Source organism: Tasmannia lanceolata, unplaced genomic scaffold (genome assembly GCF_043159265.1).
Source record: "Tasmannia lanceolata isolate RefF3 unplaced genomic scaffold, GAP_Taslan_0.1 ptg000013l, whole genome shotgun sequence".
NCBI lineage: Eukaryota > Viridiplantae > Streptophyta > Magnoliopsida > Canellales > Winteraceae > Tasmannia > Tasmannia lanceolata.
In genome coordinates this window covers 23404382-23429056 of record NW_027518690.1, presented here as the reverse complement: position 1 = coordinate 23429056, position 24675 = coordinate 23404382, and the positions used below count along the sequence as shown (strand labels likewise).

Below are 24675 nucleotides of genomic sequence, written 5' to 3'. Positions count from 1 at the left end.
GAACTACGCGAGACCTGATCCCTACACTGGGGTACGTAGGCAGCTCGGTTAAACTAAGTTCGGTCGATTCAAAAAAGAAAATCAATTCAATCAATCCAAAAAAAAAAAGAAATTCAATCATTTCAGAAAAAAAAGAGGGACAAGTTCCTAAAGAAGAGAAGTCAATTATTCCAGAAAGAAGAAAAAAAAAGAAAAATCAATAAACTTTCGAACAATTTATCTTCAAACTAGGGGCATTCGCCCTGAACTATACACGACCTGATTCCTACCTTGGGATATGTAGGCAACCTATTCACAGGTTCGGTCGAAATCTTTGTTGAACCTTAAGCCATTCTTTGAAAAGCCCTATCCTACCTATAAAGTCCTTCCGGTGTTCAGAACTAATGATCTAGGTCCCGAAACAAAAAATAAAAATAAAAAAAAATGATGATGAATAAAAAAAAATGGAGTTTGAAGATCTGCTAGACTGAAAACCTGAAAGGGCGGTTTAGGCAAAATTTAAGATCATTCCCCTGTTAAGTTGAAAACCCGAAAGGGCGGCTTAGGCAAAAGCTAAGGGGATAGCCTGCTGAATCGAAAACCTAGAAGGGCGGTTCAGGCAAAAGTTAAGGCTACCACGGTCCGCCAAGTTAAAAACCCTGAAGAGGTGACTTGGTCATGGTAAGAGAATCATTGTAAGAAGGCTACAGCCGGTATCAGGACTGAAGATCAACTGAAGTTCAAGCAAATTCAAGTGACATCCTCAAAACTGGGGGCATTGGAGCTAAGCAGTCCTAGGAGTTGTAATTAAATCATTGAGGCATTACTGTTTTAAGGAAAAAGTCCAGTGTTTACCAATTGAAAAAAATATTCCTTGAAAGGATAGACTTACCAAATAAAACGTTAACTAAGTCAGAAGCATTACTGTGTCTGTCAGTATAGTTAATCAATCGTTGTTATTCTATGTTCATTCCTTCAGAGCTCCTCAATCCTTTGAGTAGTGTCTTTTATCTAAGTTTTCTCTTTAAAAAGAGTCAATCGTCGTCCTTGTGTCCAAAATGATGCAACTGTCTCGGTGAAGGAGGCCCGGCTTCGTCAGCTCCCTGCGATTGTACCTGAAAGAGCTTGAGAATCCAGTCAAACAGCTTCATTTCAAAGATGATCAACCCAGAAGAATTCAGAAGTAGAAACATCAGAAAGCCCAGCTTCCGTAAAAAGATCATACTCCAGGAAGGCATCTTAAGCTTGGAAGAGCCTCAGATGCAATGATGGTCGAGCCAATTTCTCAGAAAGATGAACCGTTAAAATTCAGAATTTCCTTCCAGTTAGTTAAATACTATCTTGGTCAAGAAATGTTTATCCAAACACCTATCAAGAGGCAAGTCCCACTTTTCCATGATTATATCCAAGAGAGCCGTTGTTCTAGATTACCAATTTCAAGTGTCTTGTTCAAGGTTTCGGTCATCCAAATCCCCAAAGACAAGACCAGCAGTCTCTTTGAGAAAAATCTTGTTGAAGTTTCATAAAAGTGTTTCTAATCCATTCTTGTTAGTAATGGTTCTTTGGTTTGCCGTTTCATCATTCGTCACGGTTTGCCGTTTCATCATTCGTCAAAGTCCTAGTTTCCGATATCTTTGTCAAGCACGATCTGTAACATCCCCGATTTCATTAAGTTCAAAAAATCAAAAATTCATCAAATCCAATCCTATGTCAAATTCAAGTCCATGAAAAATCTCTAAATTCTTCGTTGTTGAATTCATCAATCAAAGCTATCTTATTTCTTTGAGCCTGTTTGTGAACGGTGCCTCTTTTCTCGAGTCCATTTCTAAATGGTCTCATCTTCTCCTTGAACCCGTTTGTGAACGGTGTCTCATTTTTCTGAGTCCATTTATGGTCTCATGTCCTCCTTGAGCCCGTTTGTGGACGGTGCCTTATTTCTGAAAAATTAAAAATTCATCAAATCCAATCCTATGTCAAATTCAAGTTCATGAAAAAACTCTAAATTCTTCATTGTTGAATTCATCAATCAAAGCTATCTTGTTTCTTTGAGCCCGTTTGTGAACGGTGCCTCGTTTCTCGAGTCCATTTGTGAATGGTCTCGTCTTCTCCTTGAACCCGTTTGTGAACGGTGTCTCATTTTTCTGAGTCCATTTACGGTCTCATGTCCTCCTTGAGCCCGTTTGTGGACGGTGCCTTATTTCTGAAAAATCAAAAATTCATCAAATCCAATCCTATGTCAAATTCAAGTTCATGAAAAAACTCTAAATTCTTCGTTGTTGAGTTCATCAATCAAAGCTATCTTGTTTCTTTGAGCCCGTTTGTGAACGGTGCCTCATTTCTCGAGTCCATTTGTAAATGGTCCCGTCTTCTCCTTAAGCCCGTTTGTGAACGGTACTTCATTTTCTGAGTCTATTTGTGAATGGTCTCATGTCCTCCTTGAGCCCGTTTGTGGACGCTGCCTTATTTCTGAAAAATTAAAAATTCATCAAATCCAATCCTACGTCAAATTCAAGTTTATGAAAAATCTCTAAATTCTTCGTGGTTGAAGCTATCTTGTTTCTTTGAGCCCATTTGTGAACGGTGCCTCATTTCTCGAGTCCATTTATGAATGGTCTCATGTTCTCCTAGAGCCCGTTTGTGAACGGTGCCTCGTTTCTCGAGTCCATTTGTGAATGGTCTCGTCTTCTCCTTAAGCCCGTTTGTGAACGGTACCTCATTTTCTGAGCCCATTTGTGAATGGTCTTTTATTCTCCTTGAGCCCGTTTGTGAACGGTACCTCATTTTCTGAGTCTATTTGTGAATGGTCTCATGTTTTCCTTGAGCCCGTTTGTGAACGGTGCCTCGTTTCTCGAATCCATTTGTGAATGGTCTCGTCTTCTCCTTGAGCCCGTTGGTGAACGGTACCTCATTTTCTGAGCCCATTTGTGAATGGTCTTTTATTCTCCTTGAGCCCGTTTGTGAATGGTACCTCATTTTCTGGGTCCATTTGTGAATGGTCTCATGTTCTCCTTGAGCCCGTTTGTGAACGGTGCCTCGTTTCTCGAGTCCATTTGTGAATGGTCATGTGTTCTCTTTAAGCCCGTTTGTAAACGGTACCTCATTTTCGAGTCCATTTGTGAATGGTCTCGTCTTCTCCTTGAGCCCGTTTGTGAACGGTACCTCATTTTCTGAATCCATTTGTGAATGGTCTCTTATCCTCCTTGAGCCCGCTTGTGAAAGATGTCTCATTTTAAAAAAAAAAAAAAAAAAAAAAAAAAAAAAAAAAAAAAACCGCTTGAGAACGATCTTTGTTCTTTCTGTTCGGAATCCATTCGAAAGTGGTATCTCATTCTCTCGTTGCTCGTTTGTAAACGGCACCGCATCAGGATTTCTTATTATGTTCTAATTCTAGGATTTCATTTAGGGCCTTGCATTAGGTAGTAAATGTTTGCGTCTAAGTTCCGTTTTGTGTAGAGTCTTTTGTCGATTAAAGCTACGCAAAATGGCTCTGTCATTTTGACTTTGGTATTCGATGACTACGTCATCTCTACCAAAGAGGGGCATCTGTAGACACCCCATTTTGCTCTACCTTAATCGATAAAGAAATTAGGGTTTGTTTTCCGTCGGTTTTCCAATGTCTTTCTTTCCCGCATCCGTTTGTTACATTTCTAAATACTTTTGGTCATTTCCGTCGTGTTTCGCATTTTCCCGCTAAATGTTGAGAAGGATTATTCAGAAAAATCTAAACTAGGGAGAATTTGTACCCGTTTGTGTGGGACCCGCTGATGTGGGACCTGCTAGTGTGGGACCTGCTAGTGTGGGACCCGTTTGTGTGGGACCCGCTGGTGTGGGACCTGCTAGTGTGGGACCTGCTAGTGTGGGACCCGTTTGTGTGGGACCCGCTGATGTGGGACCCGTTTGTGTGGGACCCGCTGATGTGGGACCCGCTTGTGTAGGGCCCGCTGATGTGGGACGCGCTTGTGCGGAACCCACTGATGTGGGACTCACCATTAGCATGACTTAACTTTCTCTACCATTTCCACTAACTTCATTTTTCCCTTTAAAATAACACCATTATCTCCATTACCATTATATATTCCATTATCCCCACCACCATTCCCACCATTACCATTATATATTCCATTATCCCCACCACCATTCCCACCATTACCATTATATATTCCATTATTCCCACCACCATTCCCACCATTACCATTATATATTCCATTATCCCCACCACCATTCCCACCATTACCATTATATATTCCATTATTCCCACCACCATTCCCACCATTACCATTATATATTCCATTATTCCCACCACCATTCCCACAATTACCATTGTTTATTTCCATTATTCTCCACCACACCCACCATTCACATTATATATTCCATTATTCCCCACCACAATTCCCACCATTACCATTATATATTCCATTATTCTCCACCACACCCACCATTCTCATTGTTTATTTCCATTATTCTCCACCACACCCACCATTCTCATTGTTTATTTCCACCTCTCCACTAAGTTTTTCACTATATAAAGAGAGGTGATGAGAGGAGGAGAAAGAAAAAAAGAACAAATTGTTTTTGGATAGTTTTCTCTTTCTCTCCCTCAATATCTCTCACTCTCTCACTCTCACACTATCATTATCTACTTTCTCTCCTTATTTGTTTCTCCCCATCTCTCTCCCTTGTTCCATATAAAAAAAAATATAAAAGAAAATAAAACAAAGAAAAAGAGAAAGAAAGCGGAAGCGGATCAAGCGGCGGTGCGATTTTCGAATTTTTCGGCTCTCGGATTCGGCGAGGATTTCGATCACAGGTAGGTACTTAATTTTTAGATTTTTCTAGAATTATTTGGTATATTTGCATGATTTTTAGTATTTAATTGGATTTAGTTGAAAATTAAATATGTATGCTCAAAATCATGATCTCCATGAGTGTTTCGAAAATAAAATATATACTAAATGAATTCCAAAATTAATGAAATTTCGTGGGAAACTAATATGATACCAGTACATTCTACCATGAAATTTTAAGAATTTTGAGAATTTGTTTGGTATATTATTTTATGCTTTCTTTGAAATTTACCAGCTTTTGGAGGAATTGTTACTGACATCAGATCACAACTAAAATTCTTAAAAGTTTTACAGTAGTCTTCAATCTCACATTTCTAGTTATTGTAAAAGTTTCAAGTGATTTGGATCTGTTTTCATATGGGATGTAGGGTTAATTCATAATCTGGTCTGAAAATTAAAAAATCTGAAACTGATAGTAAATGGTTTCCAAAATTCATGAAAATTTCTCAGTATGTTATTTTTACTTATATCTTATTAATGTAGAAATTTCATTGAATTTAGATTCATATTTCTAGTGGTTTCTGTGTTATTTGTGCAATCTGGTCAATCAATTGTTAAATCAAAATTAAATATGAGCTTAATGTAAAAATCTGTAAAACTCTTTCCGTAAGCTACATTTCATCATATCTTGCTGCTGTAGAAATTTCAACTCATTTCGAATTCGTTTGCTACAATTTCACTTGTAAAATCACTCATATGTTTAAAATTGATAAAATTCATTGAAAATCCGAAATTAATTGAAAATCATCTGAATATTTCTAAAGAACCTTAAATCTCTGTCACACATTAACTCCTTAATCCATTGAAACAGAAATCTTAGGATCATTAGAATTCCCTGGAAAAATGGTCAGTGCATCCATAATCGTATCCCAATTGCAACCGATCTTTGACAATTTGAATACTTAAGCTATAGCATGTTGTTGGCTCCGAGGTTACTGTCCACGGAAATCCTGAGATATGCCAGGCAATAAGATGTTATAACCTAAGTATTAAATTGCGCAAGGAAAGAACGCACGATTCCCTTCCTTGGATGCTATTCTGGGCCAAAATTGGTGAACCCTAGAACCATTGGTAATCCTCAAGTGTCCATAAATCGAAAATCCAGGAAATCTGAAATTAATTAACTTCAAGAATTTGAATTGATTTGTCTCGAGTCTTCCGGAACCATTGGATTATGGTTTCCAATCTAAGAACCATTAGAGCCCAATTTAGGAACACTAGTGTTGTGTCGTGTCCTAAGTTTTAGGGAGTCCTAGAGTTAGGAGTCCAGCCTCATCACGGACGCTTGCTATGTATAGCAACCGTACCATAGGTCTAGTTACACTAGTCACCCGATCTTTCCCTAGGACAAGCCTAGTAAACTAGGATGTAGGCAAACCTGCATTAGTCTAAGGGACAACTTGCATTCAGATAAGAATCATATAGCATCTTAGATGAAATCCTAAGATAATAAAATCCTCAACTTGAATTAAATAATTCCTCTTAAAACTGTTGAAACAGTCAAATCCGTCTAAGTCGGTGTCCTAGTTGAGTTAGGCATATGTAGCTTAGCTTAGGTGCACCGAACTACGTCGACTCTGATCCCAGTGAGGCTTGGGTACGTAGGCAGCTTGGATGTCTGATGGCATACCATCCGCGAGTCGGCACCACAACAAATTGTGGTGTTTTGGATATTAATTTTCTTGCAAATGCTTAATCAAATCATTTAGGACTTTTCATGAAATTAGAATTCTAGGAGAACTGTCACTTAGATTGAATCTAGACAAATTAAGAAATCAAGATACACATCTAGGATTCACATTGAAATCAGATTTTAGGATGCATGTCACTTAGTTCGCATATTAACATAGAGTTGAATGAGCCATTTAAAATAAATTTAAAAGAGTTAGCTTTTGGAATTGAAGACCGATTATCGGGTAGGAATGGTGCATATGGTGGATAACTCCCCATACCTTCCATTCTTGTAACCAGGTAGCGAGTCTAGATTTCTGGTTAATTACGGGTCCTAGATCCCACATCTAGGTGGCGACTCTGCCAGTCTCTTTCGTGTGGAATTCGGATTGCCTTAGTGATCCCAAGTTCACAGGAAAGACGAATCAATAATAAAATGCACACGCCAATCGCGTGGGTACGAGAGACCAAGAGAGAGAGAGCGCGGCGGCTCGCGCCCCACGCCCCTCTCGCGGGATCATGTCTCACAGTCTGGCGACATGAGATTGGCGACATAAAATAATATACCAAACAAATTCTCAAAATTCTTAAAATTTCATGGTAGAATGTACTGGTATCATATTAGTTTCCCACGAAATTTCATTAATTTTGGAATTCATTTAGTATATATTTTATTTTCGAAACACTCATGGAGATCATGATTTTGAGCATACATATTTAATTTTCAACTAAATCCAATTAAATACTAAAAATCATGCAAATATACCAAATAATTCTAGAAAAATCTAAAAATTAAGTACCTACCTGTGATCGAAATCCTCGCCGAATCCGAGAGCCGAAAAATTCGAAAATCGCACCGCCGCTTGATCCGCTTCCGCTTTCTTTCTCTTTTTCTTTGTTTTATTTTCTTTTATATTTTTTTTATATGGAACAAGGGAGAGAGATGGGGAGAAACAAATAAGGAGAGAAAGTAGATAATGATAGTGTGAGAGTGAGAGAGTGAGAGATATTGAGGGAGAGAAAGAGAAAACTATCCAAAAACAATTTGTTCTTTTTTTCTTTCTCCTCCTCTCATCACCTCTCTTTATATAGTGAAAAACTTAGTGGAGAGGTGGAAATAAACAATGAGAATGGTGGGTGTGGTGGAGAATAATGGAAATAAACAATGAGAATGGTGGGTGTGGTGGAGAATAATGGAATATATAATGGTAATGGTGGGAATTGTGGTGGGGAATAATGGAATATATAATGTGAATGGTGGGTGTGGTGGAGAATAATGGAAATAAACAATGGTAATTGTGGGAATGGTGGTGGGAATAATGGAATATATAATGGTAATGGTGGGAATGGTGGTGGGAATAATGGAATATATAATGGTAATGGTGGGAATGGTGGTGGGGATAATGGAATATATAATGGTAATGGTGGGAATGGTGGTGGGAATAATGGAATATATAATGGTAATGGTGGGAATGGTGGTGGGGATAATGGAATATATAATGGTAATGGTGGGAATGGTGGTGGGGATAATGGAATATATAATGGTAATGGAGATAATGGTGTTATTTTAAAGGGAAAAATGAAGTTAGTGGAAATGGTAGAGAAAGTTAAGTCATGCTAATGGTGAGTCCCACATCAGTGGGTTCCGCACAAGCGCGTCCCACATCAGCGGGCCCTACACAAGCGGGTCCCACATCAGCGGGTCCCACACAAACGGGTCCCACATCAGCGGGTCCCACACAAACGGGTCCCACACTAGCAGGTCCCACACTAGCAGGTCCCACACCAGCGGGTCCCACACAAACGGGTCCCACACTAGCAGGTCCCACACTAGCAGGTCCCACATCAGCGGGTCCCACACAAACGGGTACAAATTCTCCCTAGTTTAGATTTTTCTGAATAATCCTTCTCAACATTTAGCGGGAAAATGCGAAACACGACGGAAATGACCAAAAGTATTTAGAAATGTAACAAACGGATGCGGGAAAGAAAGACATTGGAAAACCGACGGAAAACAAACCCTAATTTCTTTATCGATTAAGGTAGAGCAAAATGGGGTGTCTACAGAGAGCAGATAAAAATCACGTGATTTGATGAGAGGTTGGACAGAATCCTAACCCCTATGATGATATGACAGACTCCGGAAAGACTGAAGGACTGACTCCTGTGCTGAAGACTGACTCTGGAAGATGGAAGAACGGAATCCTAAACTCTACAAGGGTAGGACAGACTCCCAAACCCTAGGGTGGTAGGACTGACTCCTAAGCTCTCTAGGACTGACTCTAAAGAGGAAGAAATCCCTTCACCTGCGAAGACTCCAAGGCAGGAAGGGAAGGGGTTGGCTCAAGAAGCATTCCGTCATAGCCTTTACCTAAAACAAAAGGAAACTCTGAAATCGAAGGAAAGCACGGAAACGAAGGAAACCTCTAACCCTTTATAGAGATCCCAAGAAGGGAAAGAAAGGGAGAAGGGAAAAGGGAAACTTGCTTCACTAGAAATGAAGTTGATTGGATCCAAAATACCTGGATTCCTATTTTTCAATCGATGCGGCTCTTTCAACAGCAAGGAATCTGACAAATCTGAACCTTATAATCCACATGCTTCGACTTGAGTTGGTTTGAAATGAAGACCAATAATAATATTAGACGGCACTCTTACTCCAACTCCAAAAGGTAATAAAACAAAAGGCTCAGAGCAAGCTACTAGTATCCGAGGGACATTGGACTGTCAAAGTTGTATCCACATTACACCAATAATCTAGGCATGAACAGTACTTTTAGATCTGGTAAGACGAGTCCAAAAAAGGTATAACGCACCAATAAATCAATTTCAAAAATTCGTTCTACCAATAGTGTTCATTACCCAATCATAAAAAATCACAGGCAAAGATAAGAAAATAGAATTCTAAAGAAAATCCTAGATTTCCAATACTATCAACTTCATGAACAACAGCCTTGTCTATTTAGTATCAAAACACAGTAAGATCCTTCTATCCAGTGATCCAAACATAGCAAGCTCGCTTTATTTATTGATCAAGGATTTCCAGCCTTTGCTATTCTATGACCCCAAACAAATGCAAGTCTACACCCTCTAAGAATCCACATTCAGCAAGCTTATTTCACATGATGATAAGTAAATAGAGAATTACATTGCTTGGCGATTCCACAGAGTACGCCTTCTTCATTCGATGCTCCAAATCATTCATTCGTGGTCCTTGTCCTAAGCGCAGAAAAAAAAAATCTTCTCCATAAAAATGATCCTAACTGCCCAACCTATGATCACATTGGAATAGGTTCAACCACAAGACTTATGGGCGCTTCGCCACTGTGTCACCTGGTTTAAACCTCGAGAAGCTATAGGGTCAGAATCAATCTTGTGTCGACGTTCTGCTAGGCATACTTTATCCAGTTCATGGGCCTACAAACGAATGATTTGGATCACAGAAATATGGACCCTACTGTATTTCAGGCTACATTTGCGCAGCGGTACTCTGTGTAAACCCATGCATGATCCACAAATCGGGCTTATTAGATCCAAACAGAGGCCCCTTTCTCCTACCCTCAAATACACTATCAGTGACCAAAACAGCACCCAATGAAATTATGAGAACAAAGTAAAAAGGAATTGGGATAAGACTATCACCTGAAAGAAGATGGCCGAATCCTTGATGGTCTGATGCTGGAAGGAGATGAAATAGTTGACGAATTACCCACCTTTAGAGACACAAATCCAGTTCAAGCAGCAATTACCGAATGTAGGTGCCTTCCGATTTCCTTTGCTGAAATTTTTAAACAAAAACTAGTTCTCGCAACGTCCAACACCGGATGTATGTTGCACGAATTCGGGGCAGCAATGGCGGTGATAGATGGTCCGACAATGGAGGTGCGACCGGAGTTGGGGAGGTTGCAGAGGCGGAGAAGGTGGCAGTGGCTGGCTGGAGTAGGGGAAATGGATGGGGTGGTGGTGGTCTGTCGGATTCCGGCAAGCTTGCCGGAATCAATGGAGATGTTGGTTATGGGAGTGGAAGATGGGTTTGCAAAAAAAACGGGTTTTAGACTTAGGAAAATCAGGGAGATGGGTTCGGTGGCTGGGTTTTGGGGGTTTTTTTTTCGAAGTGGGGTTTTTGCTCAAAAATGGGTTTTGGGTAGAGATGGGGATGGAGAGGGGTTTGGAGGTAAAAATAAGGGGCATAGAATGGGGGAGGTGGCGGCTCGGATTCCGGTGGGTTGCTGGCCGGAGATGGGGTCGGAGGTGTAGTTGCAGAGGATGGGTTTTGAAAAAAAGGGGTGGCGGCTAGTGGAGGTGGTCGAATCTGGATGGGTTTCGGTGAAGGGTTCGAAGTGGGTTTGGGTTAGAGGTGAAGGTGGCTAGCAATGGTGGTGTGGGTGGCTGCAGTGGTGGAGAAAATGGTGGTGGCCGGTGGGAATGTGGTGAAAGAGAGGGCTTAATGGAGGTGGTGTCTCGGTGGAGGAGATGGGGAAAATGGTGGCTCGCCGGATTTGTAGAGGTACGAGGGTGGCTGGGAAGAGGCCGGAGGTCGGAGGGTGGCCGGAGGTTGGTGGATGGGTTTCGGTTTTTTTTTTTTTTTTTGAAATGGGTTTTAGGGGCGGAGGAGTTGCAGAGGTATGAGGGTTTGGGTGGGTTGTGGTGGAGTTGCAGAGGTGGCGGTTTGGGTGGGGTTCGGTGGTTTGGTTAATGGAGGTGGGCTGGAAGAGAGGGTGGAGATGGGTTTGGCCTTGCCGGATTTTGGCTGGCCGTGGTGGTGAAGCGGAGGGTTTTTTGAGGTGTTGAGAAGAGGGGAAGAAGAAGAAGGTGGGGGAGGGATAGGCTTGCCGGAAGATGGCGGCTGTGGATTTCTCTCTTCTTTGCTTCTTTCTCTCTTTTTTTCAAACGAAAAAATCCCTCCTCCCTTTCTCTCTCTGGTTGGTTTTATAACCCAGATATTTTCATGGGTATGATCCTAGCCATTCATTGCAAAGCTCATGTGCCTTGTGTAATTTCAACCTTTGATCTCTTCCATTGTCTTTACAAACCCTAATAAAAAATCTCTTCCTCACCTCATCCTACCCACATACTTTCCTTGTTGATCCTATGGCTTAGAATTATTACTTTTCAAGCAAGCAATGTGAACATCCAAGAATACCCTTAAAGATGGGTTGATTTCCTCTTTGCCCAAACCCCTATTTTGAAGAATGATATACTTGGCCCCCCCTTTTTGCTCTAGACAGCCCCATCTAGTGTATTTTAACTACTCTTATCTCTACAGGGGGGGTGGCTCGGGTAGAAAAAGGGGGCGGAATAAATTTTCTTCTTCTTTGATTTGCCCATGGTAAGCTAGTATTGGCACACCCATGCCCTGCTAATTCATCCTCCCTTTTCATATTTCTTTAAACTACGCCCAGCTCGAGCTCGAGACACAGGTTGGGATACGACTTGGGTTGATTCATTAAATTCGGGTTGAGATTTTCAACTGGCAATCGGGTTAGGCTCGGATTAATTTCATTCATTTTCCGCCTGACCTCGGGATTTCATTCGAATACGCGGGTTTAGGGCCCTGTCAAAATGGGGTGTCTACAGTTTTGACATCGATTTCGTTGTTCAAACGGTAACCTACAAAATGGGTATTTTTCGAAGAATAAAATCCAAGATATAGCAAAACAAGTCAAAATTAGATGAAATTATATTTCTAGTTTTTTTTCTCCATATTTCCATATCATCCAAAAACTTTCATGATTTCTTAAATTAATTTAACCCTATTTTTAATTATTTTAAAATTGATTAAACCTTAATAAATATCAAAAGGATCGAAAAGTCATGAAACTTTTCAGATCATTAGTTTAAATGTATTTAAAATTTTCTGTGGAATAAAATATTAAAAAATCAATTTTCTATATGGTCTTATATTCGAAGTATCGTTTTGTGTACGGTAAAGGTTTTTTATATTAAAACTAATATTTTTTAGAATTTTTCTTTTCAAATCAGTTAGAAATGTCACTGGTATATTTTTTTTTTTAAATCATGGATTTTCAAAAGATTTTGATATGAATTTTGAATTTTTTATGATAAAACGGCTTTGGAATTTCAAGGAAACCGTTGATTTTTTAATAAAAATTGAGTTTCTCGACATATACTTATTTTAGACTGCTGAAATTTAGAGGTAAAATAATATGGTTTATTTTTTATGTATTATGATTTTTTCATAATTTTAGGATTACAGTAGATGTACTTTAGGATCTTTTCTTTCGAAATAGTCAGTTATTAATAGATTTGGAATATGTAGCAAATAGTAATAAAAATTAATAGAATTTTTACAATGGGTCTCTTTCACGATTATTATATTATTATAAAATTTTGGGCTGATTTAGAATACGTTTGCTACGTGTTTCTTTGTAAAGTCATCAATCTGGCCTAACTTTGATCAAATCATTTAAAATTAAATTTAATTCTAAAAATCATGCAAAATTTCATCTCTCTCCCCATCCGCAGTGCGAAGAAACAAAGAAAAAAAAAACAAAAGAAAGAAAGAAAGAAAGAGAAAGCGGAGCGGATCGAGCGGCGGCGGAATTTTTCGGATTTTTCGGCTCTCGGATTTGGCGAGGATCTCCATCGCAGGTAGGCGCACAATTCTCAGATTTTTCAGGATTCTTTGGCATTTTTTATATATATTTGCATGATTTTTAGCATTTAATTATATTTAATTCCAAATTATATGTGTGTGCTAAAATTCATGATCTGCATGAGGGTTTAAATTCTGATTCGTCTCGAAATTTAATGCACTGATCTATCTAAATAGAGTAAAGTAACCATCAGATCGGATTGGACATTGGATCAAAGGATTTCAAAAATTTGAGTGAAGAGTGGAATTTCATTTTAAATAGTGGCTGAGAAATTACAAAATTCGAAAAAATAGCTATCTAGGGATGATCTATTTTTTAGAATTTTAAAATTTTCTTATGTTCATCATATCATAACAAGATTAAAGGACATTTTCCGGAGTCGTAATTTTCTCCAAAATCGTGTTTTAAAAATAGAAAACTCTTCAAAAACATCTTTTTGACGAAGAAAAATAAAATATATACTAAACAGATTCCAAAATTAATGAAATTTCGTGGGAAAATATTATGATGACGATACATTCTACCATGAATTTTTAAGAATTTTTGAATTTTTTTGGTATATTATTTGATGCTTTCTTTGAAAATTATCAGATTTTGTGAGAATTTTTACTGACATCAGATCACAGTTAAAATTCTCAAATTTTTTACAGTAGTCTTATATTTCATATTTCTTGCTTCTGTAGAATTTTCAATTGGTTTTGATCTTGATTCCTAAGGTATGTAGTCTAAGTTCATAATCTGGTGTTAAAATTGAAAAATCCGAAATTGGTAGTAAATGGTCTTTAAAATTCATTTAATTCTCACAACATGCTCTGTTTACCCATATCTTATTTCTGTAGAAATTTTAATGGATTTAGACTTCTATTTCTAGTAGTTTCGGTGTTATTTTTACAATCTGGTCACATTATTGTTAAATCAAAATTAAATAGGAGCTTAATGTAAAAATCTGTAAAACTCTTCCAGTAAGCTACATACGTTCTCATCTTGTTGCTGTAGAAATTTCAATTTATGTCGAATTCGTTTGCAATAATTTCACATGTAAAATCACTCATGCGGTTTAACATTGATAAAATCCATTTAAAACTTGAAATTAATTAAAAATTATTGTGAAAATTCCTAAAGAACTTTAAATTTCTGTCACATATTAATTTCTTAATGCATTGAAACAGAAATGTTAGGGTCTTTAGATTTCCCTGGTAAAATGGCCAGTGCATCCATAATCGTATCCCAATTGCAATCGATCTTAGACAATTTGAATATTTAAGCTATAGCATGTTATTGGCTCCGAGGTTACTGTCCACGGAAATCCTGAGATATGCCAGGCAATAAGGTGCTATAACTTGAGTATTAAATTGCACAAGGAAAGAGCGCACGATTCCCTTCCTTGGATGCTATTCTAGGCCGAAATTGGTGAACCCTAGAACCATTGGTAATTCCTAAATATCCAGAAACTGAAAATCCTTGAAATCTGAAATTCATTAATTTCAAGAACTTAAATCAATTTGTCTCGTGTCTTTCGGAACCATTGGATTATGGTTTCCGTCATAAGAACCATTAGAGCCCAATTTAGGAACACTTACGTCGTGTCGTGTCCTAAGTTTTAGGGAGTCCAAGGTTTTAGGAAGTCCTAGAGTTAGGAGTACAGCCTCATCACGGACGTTTGTTATGGATAGCAACCGTGCCATAGGTCTAGTTACACTAGTCACCCAAACTTTCCCTAGGACAAGCCTAGTTACCTAGGATGTAGGCTAACCTGCATTAGTCTAAGGGACAACTTGCATTTAGATAAGAATCATATAGCATCTTAGATGAAATCCTAGGATAATAAAATCCTCAACTCGAATTAAATAACTTCTCTTAAAACTGTTGAAACAGTAAATCCAGTCTAGGTCGGTGTCTTAGTTGAGTTAGGCATAAGTAGCTTAGCTTAGGTGCACCGAACTACGTCGACTCTGATCCCAGTGAGGCTTGGGTACGTAGGCAGCTTGGATGTCTGATGGCATACCAACCGCGAGTCGGCTCCACAACAAATTGTGGGGTTTTGTATATTAATTTTCTTTTAAATGCTTAATTAAATCACTTAGGATTTTCCATGAAATTAGAATTTTATGAGAACTTTCACTTAGATTGAATTCAAACAAATAAAGAAATCAAGATACACACTCAGGATCTACATTGAAATTAGATTTTAGGATGCATGTCACTTAGTTAGCGCATTAACAGAGAGTTGAATGAGCCATTTAAAATAAATTTAAAAGAGTTAGCTTTTGAAATCGAAGACCGATTATCGGGCAGGAATGGTGCATGTGGTGGATAACTCCCCATACCTTCCATTCTTGTAACCAGGTAGCGAGTCTAGATTTCTGGTTAATTACGGGTTCTAGATCTCACATCTAGGTGGCGACTCTGTCAGTCTCTTTTGTGTGGGATTCGGATTGCCTTAGTGATCCCAAGTTCACATAAAAGATGAATTAAAATCAATAATAAAAGAGCACACGCCAATCGCGTGGGTGCGAGAGACCAAGAGAGAGCGTGGCGACTCGCGCCCCACCCCTCTCGCGGGATCGGGTCCCACAGTTTGGCGACTGTGCTGGGGACCACCTAACTTCATTAAAATTTCAAAAGATAATTCATATGAATTTAATTTAACTGGCTCATAAAAACTCTATACTTGTTAGATTAGTTTGTCTTGTTTTATTTTCTCATCACATTTTACTCGAACTTAATCTAACAAAACCTGAAGGCATCATAGATTGTGCGAACTTATTGCACACACTTACATCACTTGCATCTAAACCCTTGCATCTCACATACACACACATCCTATTTTTAGGAACCCGGAGTGTTATCTAGCATGGTTGACTGGGATTTCATCACCTGGTGCCTCTGTGCTAGAGAAGCATTCCACCCTTAGCCTAGTACCTTTATGGTACGTAAACGGATCTCTTGTTCACGTACTGATACGCCGGACACTGGTACAGTATATCGAACATGGATCCGCGCTAAGGAAACTCTTGGCCTTACCCCTAGATTAACCCACACATGCATGTAGTATACGAACACATGTGCATCACGTGTGTGAGCCTAGCTTAGGATATCTTACCCATTTGTGTCTAGATTAGGCCGTGGTCCATTTTTCAATGGCTACGATCGGTCCTTAGGTACACAAACAAAGTCATGAGTCGAGATCCTCTCTCCACTCCGCTAGATTAGGATTAGGGTTTGATGCCTTCAGGTAACACTGTCAAAATGTACGAAGATTAAAAACTTTCCCTTTGGGGTTAGGATATAAATCCCATCATTTCCAAAGATCTCCTAGGATTAGTCATTCCTGATCTATCCGTTGAAAGTAATCCTATGCAATCTCATCTTTTGATCATGTGTCTATCATTCGCCTCTTGTGGGATTCGATTATGTCTTCATTCCCTTTCTCAATTGGCAGGAATTGTGTCTCAATCATTTGATTGTGCAATCTTGATGATCTGATCGTACTTGTACCTTTAGTCTTTTCTTACTCTAAGGGCAACCTTTTTCAAGAATATTTTGCTAAGTCCTTCAGAGTTCACTCTCATAATTCTTGAACTAGGGGCATTCCCCTATACGAATCTGTCATCATTGTCATGTCTTGGTCCTTTAGGATTCATTATATTGTCCCAATTACTTGCTTAAATGTGTGATCTTCTTTTCAGTCATTGAGAATGGACACTCCTTGAATGTCAAGCTCATATACCGTTCTTATTGTTTCCATGTCAGGACTGTTCACAGCTGAAAATCCAGGAAAGCTTCTTGGGTTTGAATCTATTCGTGGTCAGTGAAGAAGCTAATTCCCCATTTTCTTTGGAAGCGTCTCCAATCCTCTCCTTCCATACTCATGGCAGTCTCTATGAAAAATTCACAGCTCTCTTACATCATGGAAGCCTTGACCCAGCTCGTCCAACAGGTGAAGGAATTGAAGGAAGAAAATCAATTCATCAAAGCTCAACTTACTGAGAAATTTGGTCCAACCACTGTTATTTCTAAGGGCAAAAATCCGGGCCTCTCCATGGTTATGGGTTCGGAAGAGCTAATTGTGAATCTCTCTAGACAAATGGCTGCGCTAACAGAAGAAGTTCATCAGATGAAGCAACAAATGCAAACCTGGTATGGTCAGTCCCAAAGTTCGGAGCACTTTGCTGACAAAAATACCAAAGTCCAGATGTTGTTACCAGAAACTCTGTCTCTCAGCACCAGCAGGATTCTGTTGGGCCCTTAATTCTGGAATATGACCAAGAGCCGCCATCTGAAACTCCTAAAAGAGAATTCACTGACTTGCCGATCTCGCGACCTGATGCTTTGAAATGGTTGCTCAAGGAAAGAATGATAACACTATTGGGATCAGAGCCTGTTCCTAATCCTCTTCCCAGTCCAGGGACCTTCCAAATGAAAGAATTTTGTGATTATCATTTACCTCATGGTCATGCAACTGATGAATGCCTCAGCTTGAAATATGATATTCAAGACCTTATAGACATGGGGCTCCTCGACCCTCAAAATCTTTTGTCAAGCGGCGAAACTCCCTCCATTCCTGATGACCGCAAACCGTGGTTTGAGCAAATGAAGAGAAAGTCTCATGATAATCGCAATCAGCAATGCACAATGGTGGGTCGAAATATATTGAGCCCGGTCTCCATAGGTCAGGAAATTAAAGTGGCCACAACAAATGGGGCTTATAGCGGGGGCAATTGTACTTCAAAAAATATCAACGAGCTACAGAACCCAATGGTATTCAAATATAATCAATCAGGGATTGCAGCTCAGCAAAAGCCCAATAGGGAATTCACCCCTCTCTTGTTTCCACCATCTGTCATACTACAGCAAGGATTGGAATCCGGCGATATCTATTTACCTCGCATTAAGGAACCTCCTAATCTGCTCCCCAGGACATGGAGGGCGAAAGAGCACTGCGATTTTCATCGAGGATCGGGGCATAGTACTGATCAGTGTATAACTCTGAGGCATGTGATCTAGAAGTTGATCAATGAGCGCAAGCTACCATTTCAGCAAGTGCCAAATATTGTTGATAATCCTATGCAAAACCATGTTGTACCGCCGTTGGATGATGTTTAGACACTTGGGGTTTGAGAAGCTCAGGTTCAGTTGCAGTGAATGAGAAGAACCAGAAGTTAAAAGGCACTTGTTATGATGATGATTCAGTTTTTGCCGAGCATCCGAAGCTAGACAGTTGCAGCAGTTAAAGTTTTAGTCATTTACTATTTTATGTTGAGTCAGTCATCATGGTCAGTACAATTGTTGAGTCCGGTCTTACGGTTCAAGGTCAATGCCTAGTCCATGGCAAGTTATCTTTTGCTTTCCTTTTATTTAGAGTTGTGAATCCTGAGAATGTTCAGGATAGGTCGTTAGATGTAATAGCCTTTTCTTTAAATAAAATTTCAGTTCCAAAAGTTCACTTGTGTCTGTTTCTTAAGTATGCTTCTGATCTTAAAATAAGACTCCCTCCTCAAATGAGGACAAAAATGACGAAACTCCACTTGAGTTACATGAGGAGCGCCAGTCCCAGCCTTTCAAAGATGAAATTAAAGTGGTAAATATTGGCACTGAAACTTTGATTCAGTGAATGCCGATTAAAAGTACATTACCCTCTGAAGAGTGTGAAGAATTGATAAACTTATTTCATGAATAAGAAGATTGTCTAGAAAAGCTACAACCGATACCAGAGGCAAGACATAGATAGAAAGCTCAAAGAGAATGAAGAAAGTGAGAAGACATATACTATACAAGGGGCATAAAGTGGAAACAACTTTCATATTTCCAATCAATGACCTTGGTTCTCAAATTCATAACATGAAGCCAACAAATTCGAGATAAGAAGTTCAAGAGCAAGCATTGAAAAGTGATCATCAGATATCAAGAGTTACAAATCCATAGATGGAGGATGTCAAAGAACAAGTTTCGCTCTATGAAAGTCGAAAGCACATATTAGAATCTTGAAAGAAGAAGATCCATTATCTCTTACCTGGAAATGCCGTCAAACTCCGTGAAAAAAAAATAATAAATAAATAATCAGTACCAGAGGGACTCTAGTAACCTAGATCGATTCCCAATCTGAACATCGGAAGGCCTCCTTCGACCGAATAAATCCCAAAATCAAAACCCAACGTCAAAACAATACCGGTTTGCAAACCCTTTGAGCCTGAATGAAATTTTCTTGAAAACCCATCAAACTAGGGGCATTCGCCCCGAACTACGCGAGACATGATCCCTACACTGGGGTACGTAGGCAGCTCGGTTAAACCGAGTTCGGTCGATTAAAAAAAAGAAATTCAATCCTTTCAGAAAAAAAAAAGAGGGACAAGTTCCAAAAGAAGAGAAGTCAATTATTCCAGAAAGAAAAGAAAAAACGAAAAATCAATTAACCTTCAAACAATTTATCTTCAAACTAGGGGCATCCGCCCTGAACTACCCACGACCTGATTCCTACCTTAGGATATGTAGGCAACCTGTTCACAGGTTCGGTCGAAATCTTTGTTTAACCTTAAGCCATTCTTTGAAAAGCCCTATCCTACCTATAAAGTCCTTCCGGTGTTCAGAACTAATGATCTAGGTCCCGAAACACAAAAAGTGAAAAAAAAATGATGAATAAGAAAAAGAACGAATTTTGAAGATCTGCTAGACTGAAAACCTGAAAGGGCGGTCTAAGCAAAATTTAAGATCATTCCCCTGCTAAGTTGAAAACCTGAAAGGGCGGCTTAGGCAAAAGCTAAGGGGATAGCCTGCTGGATCGAAAACCTAGAAAGGCGGTTCAGGCAAAAGTTAAGGCTAGCACGGTCCGCCAAGTTAAAAACCCCGAAGAGGTGACTTGGTCATGGTAAGAGAATCATTATAAGAAGGCTACAGCCGGTATCAATACTGAAGATCAACTGAAGTTCAAGCAAATTCAAGTGACATCCTCAAAACTGGGGGCATTGAAGCTAAGCAATCTTAGGAATGGTAACCAAATCCTTGAGGCATTACTGTTTTAAGGAAGAAGTCCAGTGTTTATTAATTGAGAAACTACTCTTTGAAAAGATAGACTTACCAAGCAAAACGTTAACTAAGTCAGAAGCATTACTGTGTCTGTCAGTGTAGTTAGTCAATCTTTGTCATTCTATGTTCACTCATTCAGAGCTGCTTAATCCTTTGAGTAGTGCCTTTTATCTAAGTTTTCTCTTTAGAAAGAGTCAATCGTCATTCTTATTTCCAAATGATGCAACTGTCTTGGTGAAGGAGGCCCGGCCTCGTCAGCTCCCTGCAATTGTACCTGAAAGAGCTCGGCAATCTAGTAGAACAGCTTCATTTCAAAGAAGATCAACTCAGAAAAATTCAGAAGTAGAAGCATCAGAAAGCCCAGCTTCCGTAAAAAGATCATACCCCAGGAAGGCACCTTAAGCTTGGAAGAGCCCCAGATGCAATGGTGGTTGAGCAAATTTCTCAGAAAGATGAACCATTAAAATTCAGAATTTCCTTCCAGTTAGTTAAATACTATCCTGGTCAAGAAACGTTTATCTAAGCACCTGTCAAGAGGCAAATCCCACTTTTCCAAGTTAGTATCCGAGAGAGCCGTTGTTCTAGATTACCAATTTCAGGTATTTAGATCAAGGTTTCAGTTATCAAAATCCCCAGAAGACAAGACCAGCAGTCTCTTTGCTAAAAATCTTATTGAAGTTTCATGAAGGTGTTCCTGATCCATTCTTGTTAGTAATGGTTCTTCGTTCCTAAGGTTTGTCGTCTCATCATTCGTCAAGGTCTTAGTTTCCAATATCTTTATTAAGCACGATCTATAATATCCCCGATTTCATTGAGTTCAAAAAATCTAAAATTCATCAAATCCAATCTCACGTCAAATTTAAGTTCATGAAAAATCTCTAAATTCTCCGTTGTTGAGTTCATCAATCAAAGCTATCTTGTTTCTTTGAGCCCATTTGTGAACGGTGCCTCTTTTCTCGAGTCCATTTGTGAATGGTCTCGTCTTCTCCTTGAACCCGTTTGTGAACGGTGTCTCATTTTCTGAATCCAGTTGTGAATGGTCTCATGTTCTCTTTGAACCCGTTTGTGAACGGAGTCTCATTTTCTAAGTCCAGTTGTGAATGGTCTCATGTTCTCTTTGAACCCGTTTGTGAACGGTGTCTCATTTTCTGAGTCCATTTGTGAATGGTCTCATGTCCTCCTTGAGCCCGTTTGTGGACGGTGCCTCATTTCTCAAAAAATCAAAAATTCATCAAATCCAATCCCCAATTCAAAAAAATCCAATCCTACGTCAAATTCAAGTTCATGAAAAATCTCTAAATTCTTCGTTGTTGAATTCATCAATCAAAGCTATCTTGTTTCTTTGAGCCCGTTTGTGAACGGTGCCTCATTTCTCGAGCCCATTTGTGAATGGTCTCGTCTTCTCCTTGAACCCGTTTGTGAACGGTGTCTCATTTCCTTGAAATCCGTATAAATACGTCATTTCATTCTCTCTGAGTCCATTTGAAAATGGTCTTTTCTCTTTGAACATCATATAAATGTGATGTCTCATTCCTTGGAATTCGTATAAATACGATATTCCATTGTCCCTGAATTATCTTTGAGCATCATGTGAATATGGTGTCTCATTTCCTTAAAATCCATATAAATACGTCATTTCATTCTCCCTGAGTCCATTTGAAAATGCTCTTTTCTCTTCGAACATCATATAAATGTGATGTCTCATTCTTGGAATTCGTATAAATACGATATTCCATTGTCCCTGAGTTATCTTTAAGCATCATATGAATATGGTGTCTCGTTTTCTGAAAATCCGTATAAATACGTCATTTCATTCTCCCTGAATCCATTTGAAAGTGGTCTTTTCTCTTTGAACACCATACGAATATGATGTCTCATTTCCTTGGAATTCGTATAAATACGATGTTCCATTATCTCTGAGTTATCTTTAGGCATCATATGAATGTGATGACTCTTTTCCTTGAGCTCCGTATAAATACGGTATTTCACTCTCGTCGAGTCTATACAACTATGGTCTCTTATCCTCTTGAAGCATCATATAAATGTGATGCCTCATTTCCCTCCGAATATCCATTTGAAAATGATATCTCATTCTCTCATTGCCCGTGTGTGAACGGCGCCGCATCATAATCATCCTTTGTTCTGAGTTGCAAGATTTTTGCACCCAGAGTACATCCGATTCTCCGTTATTTTAAACTGTCACCTCATGGTGTTTAGAGTAAATGATTTTTGATAGATGTTCAAATTCTAGGATTTCATCTACGGTCTTGCATTAGGTAGTATATGTTTGCGTCTAGGTTCCATTTTGTGTAGAGTCCTTTGTTGATTAAAGCTGCACAAAATGGCTCTGTCACTTTTGCTTTGGTATTCGATGACTACGTCATCTCTACCAAAGAGGGGCATATGTAGACACCCCATTTTGTTCCGCTTTATCCAACAAAGGCATTTATTAGTTCTCCTCATTTTAGAGTCTGTTCCTAATATTTTTCCGTGTATTCCATCATTTCCAACAACTATTGACAGGAGAGTGTTCATAAAAATCTAAATGAGAAAAGTCTGGAAGGATGATTTGGTGGGCCCATGTTATCATTTCTGCTAGTTTTGGTCAAGTAAGTGGGCCCACACATTGTTTTAATGGAAAAATGAATTTTTACCTTGCTTTGGCCCACCAAATAAAATCTAATATTTGAATTCCATCTTTAGAAAAGAGGTTTTTGAGCAGACGTGAGAAAAAGAAATTTTTGTAAACAATTCTATTTTCAGATTGAGACAAATATAGCATAATGAATGAAAAAAAGAAACAAAGAATGAGAGGGGAATCTGTTTTAAGGCAAAAGAGGTGTAATTCGTAAAAGAAAAGAAAGGAAAGACCTCTCGGCAACTTTCCCCCTGCAAAGACTTGTTTTAAGAGAGAAAGAGATATACCCACTTTCTTAAAGAGGTGGCTCGGTTTTTTCCAAAAAAAGAAAGAAAAGAGAAAAAAAGGGGAAACAGGAGCTCTGTGGAAGAAAAAAGAAGAAATCGAGCAAAAAAAATGGGAGGCTGTTTTCTGCTCTTAAAAGGGTAATTTCTCTCTACCTCCGAGGGCCCCGAACCTTTTCTAACTCTCAATCTCTCGCACTCTCTGTATCTGGGCCTCTATCTCTCTCTGGTCTCTCGGCTATAAAAAAAAAAGGAAAAAATATCGTTGCTCTGTTTTTGTTCCCAACAGCAGTAATATAGCCCATCACCTTCCTCTCTCTATTCTCTCACACTCCCCTCATTCTACATCTATCTCCCATGCATCCCCTCCCTCAAGAGACGAGGCTGGTCTCTCATTTCACTCACCCGCACTCTCTCTAGCAGAAGTAAAGAAAAACAGAGTATCTGTTTTTCTACAGAAACCAGCCGTCCCTCTCTCGGTGCTCTCTGGTTGATGCCTCCCCCATGCTCTGTCTATCTCAATTCTCTGTGATCTTGCAGCCCTCTAGGTCCCTCTCATCTTGGAGCACAGCATTCCCTCAAGCTCTCTCTTTCTCGCCCTCTTCAGTTGACAGAAAGAAAGAAAAGAAAAACAACGAAAAACAGAGTATCTCATTTTTTCTTCTCTCGGTCTCTCTCTCTCTCTCTATCTCTCTCTCTCTCTCTCTCCCTCAGTTCCTCTCTGCCTCTGTCCCTCCATCTATCTCTCTTTCTCTCTATCTCTCTTTATTATTCTCTCATTATTTCCATCTAACTCAATCTCTCTCGCTATCTATCCCACACGCCCTCTGTCTCTCGGATTATCTGCCATTCTCTCTCTGTTACTCTCCATCTCTCTATCTTTCTATCCCTCTCTGTCGTTCCGCTATCACCCTCTCACTCTCACATTCTCCCTCCCTACCTCTCTCTCCCCATCCGCAGTGCAAAGAAACAAAGAAAAAAAAACAAAAGAAAGAAAGAAAGAGAAAGCGGAGCGGATCGAGCGGCGGCGAAATTTTTCGGATTTTTCGGCTCTCGGATTTGGCGAGGATCTCCATCGCAGGTAGGCGCACAATTCTCAGATTTTTAAGGATTATTTGGCATTTTTTATATATATTTGCACGAATTTTAGCATTTAATTATATTTAATTCCAAATTATATGTGTGTGCTAAAATTCATGATCTGCATGAGGGTTTAAATTCCGATTCGTCTCGAAATTTAATGCACTGATCTATCTAAATAGATTAAAGTAACCGTCGAATCAGATCGGACATTGGATCAAAGGATTTCAAAAATTTGAGTGAAGAGTGGAATTTCATTTTAAATAGTGGCTGAGAAATTACAAAATTCGAAAAAATAACTATCTCAGGATGATCTATTTTTTGGAATTTTAAATTTTTCTTATGTTCATCATATCAGAACAAGATTAAAGGACATTTTCCGGAGTTGTAATTTTCTCCAAAATCGTGTTTTAAAAATAGAAAACTCTTCAAAAACATCTTTTTGACGAAGAAAAATAAAATATATACTAAACAGATTCCAAAATTAATGAAATTTCGTGGGAAAATAATATGATGCCGATACATTCTACCATGAATTT

At 39.0% G+C, this 24675-nt stretch overlaps 1 protein-coding gene across 1 annotated transcript in view; it reads left to right on the top strand.

Annotated features, from left to right (window-relative positions):
- The window catches only part of LOC143891087 (uncharacterized), a 104807-nt gene extending 94056 nt beyond the window's left edge, over positions 1–10751 (top strand). Inside the window, exon 3 of the mRNA XM_077395737.1 lies at positions 10129–10751. Within this exon, the coding sequence (XP_077251852.1) occupies positions 10129–10751 (623 nt within the window). The remainder of the gene's footprint in view (positions 1–10128) is intronic.
- Positions 10752–24675: the final 13924 nt, after the last annotated feature.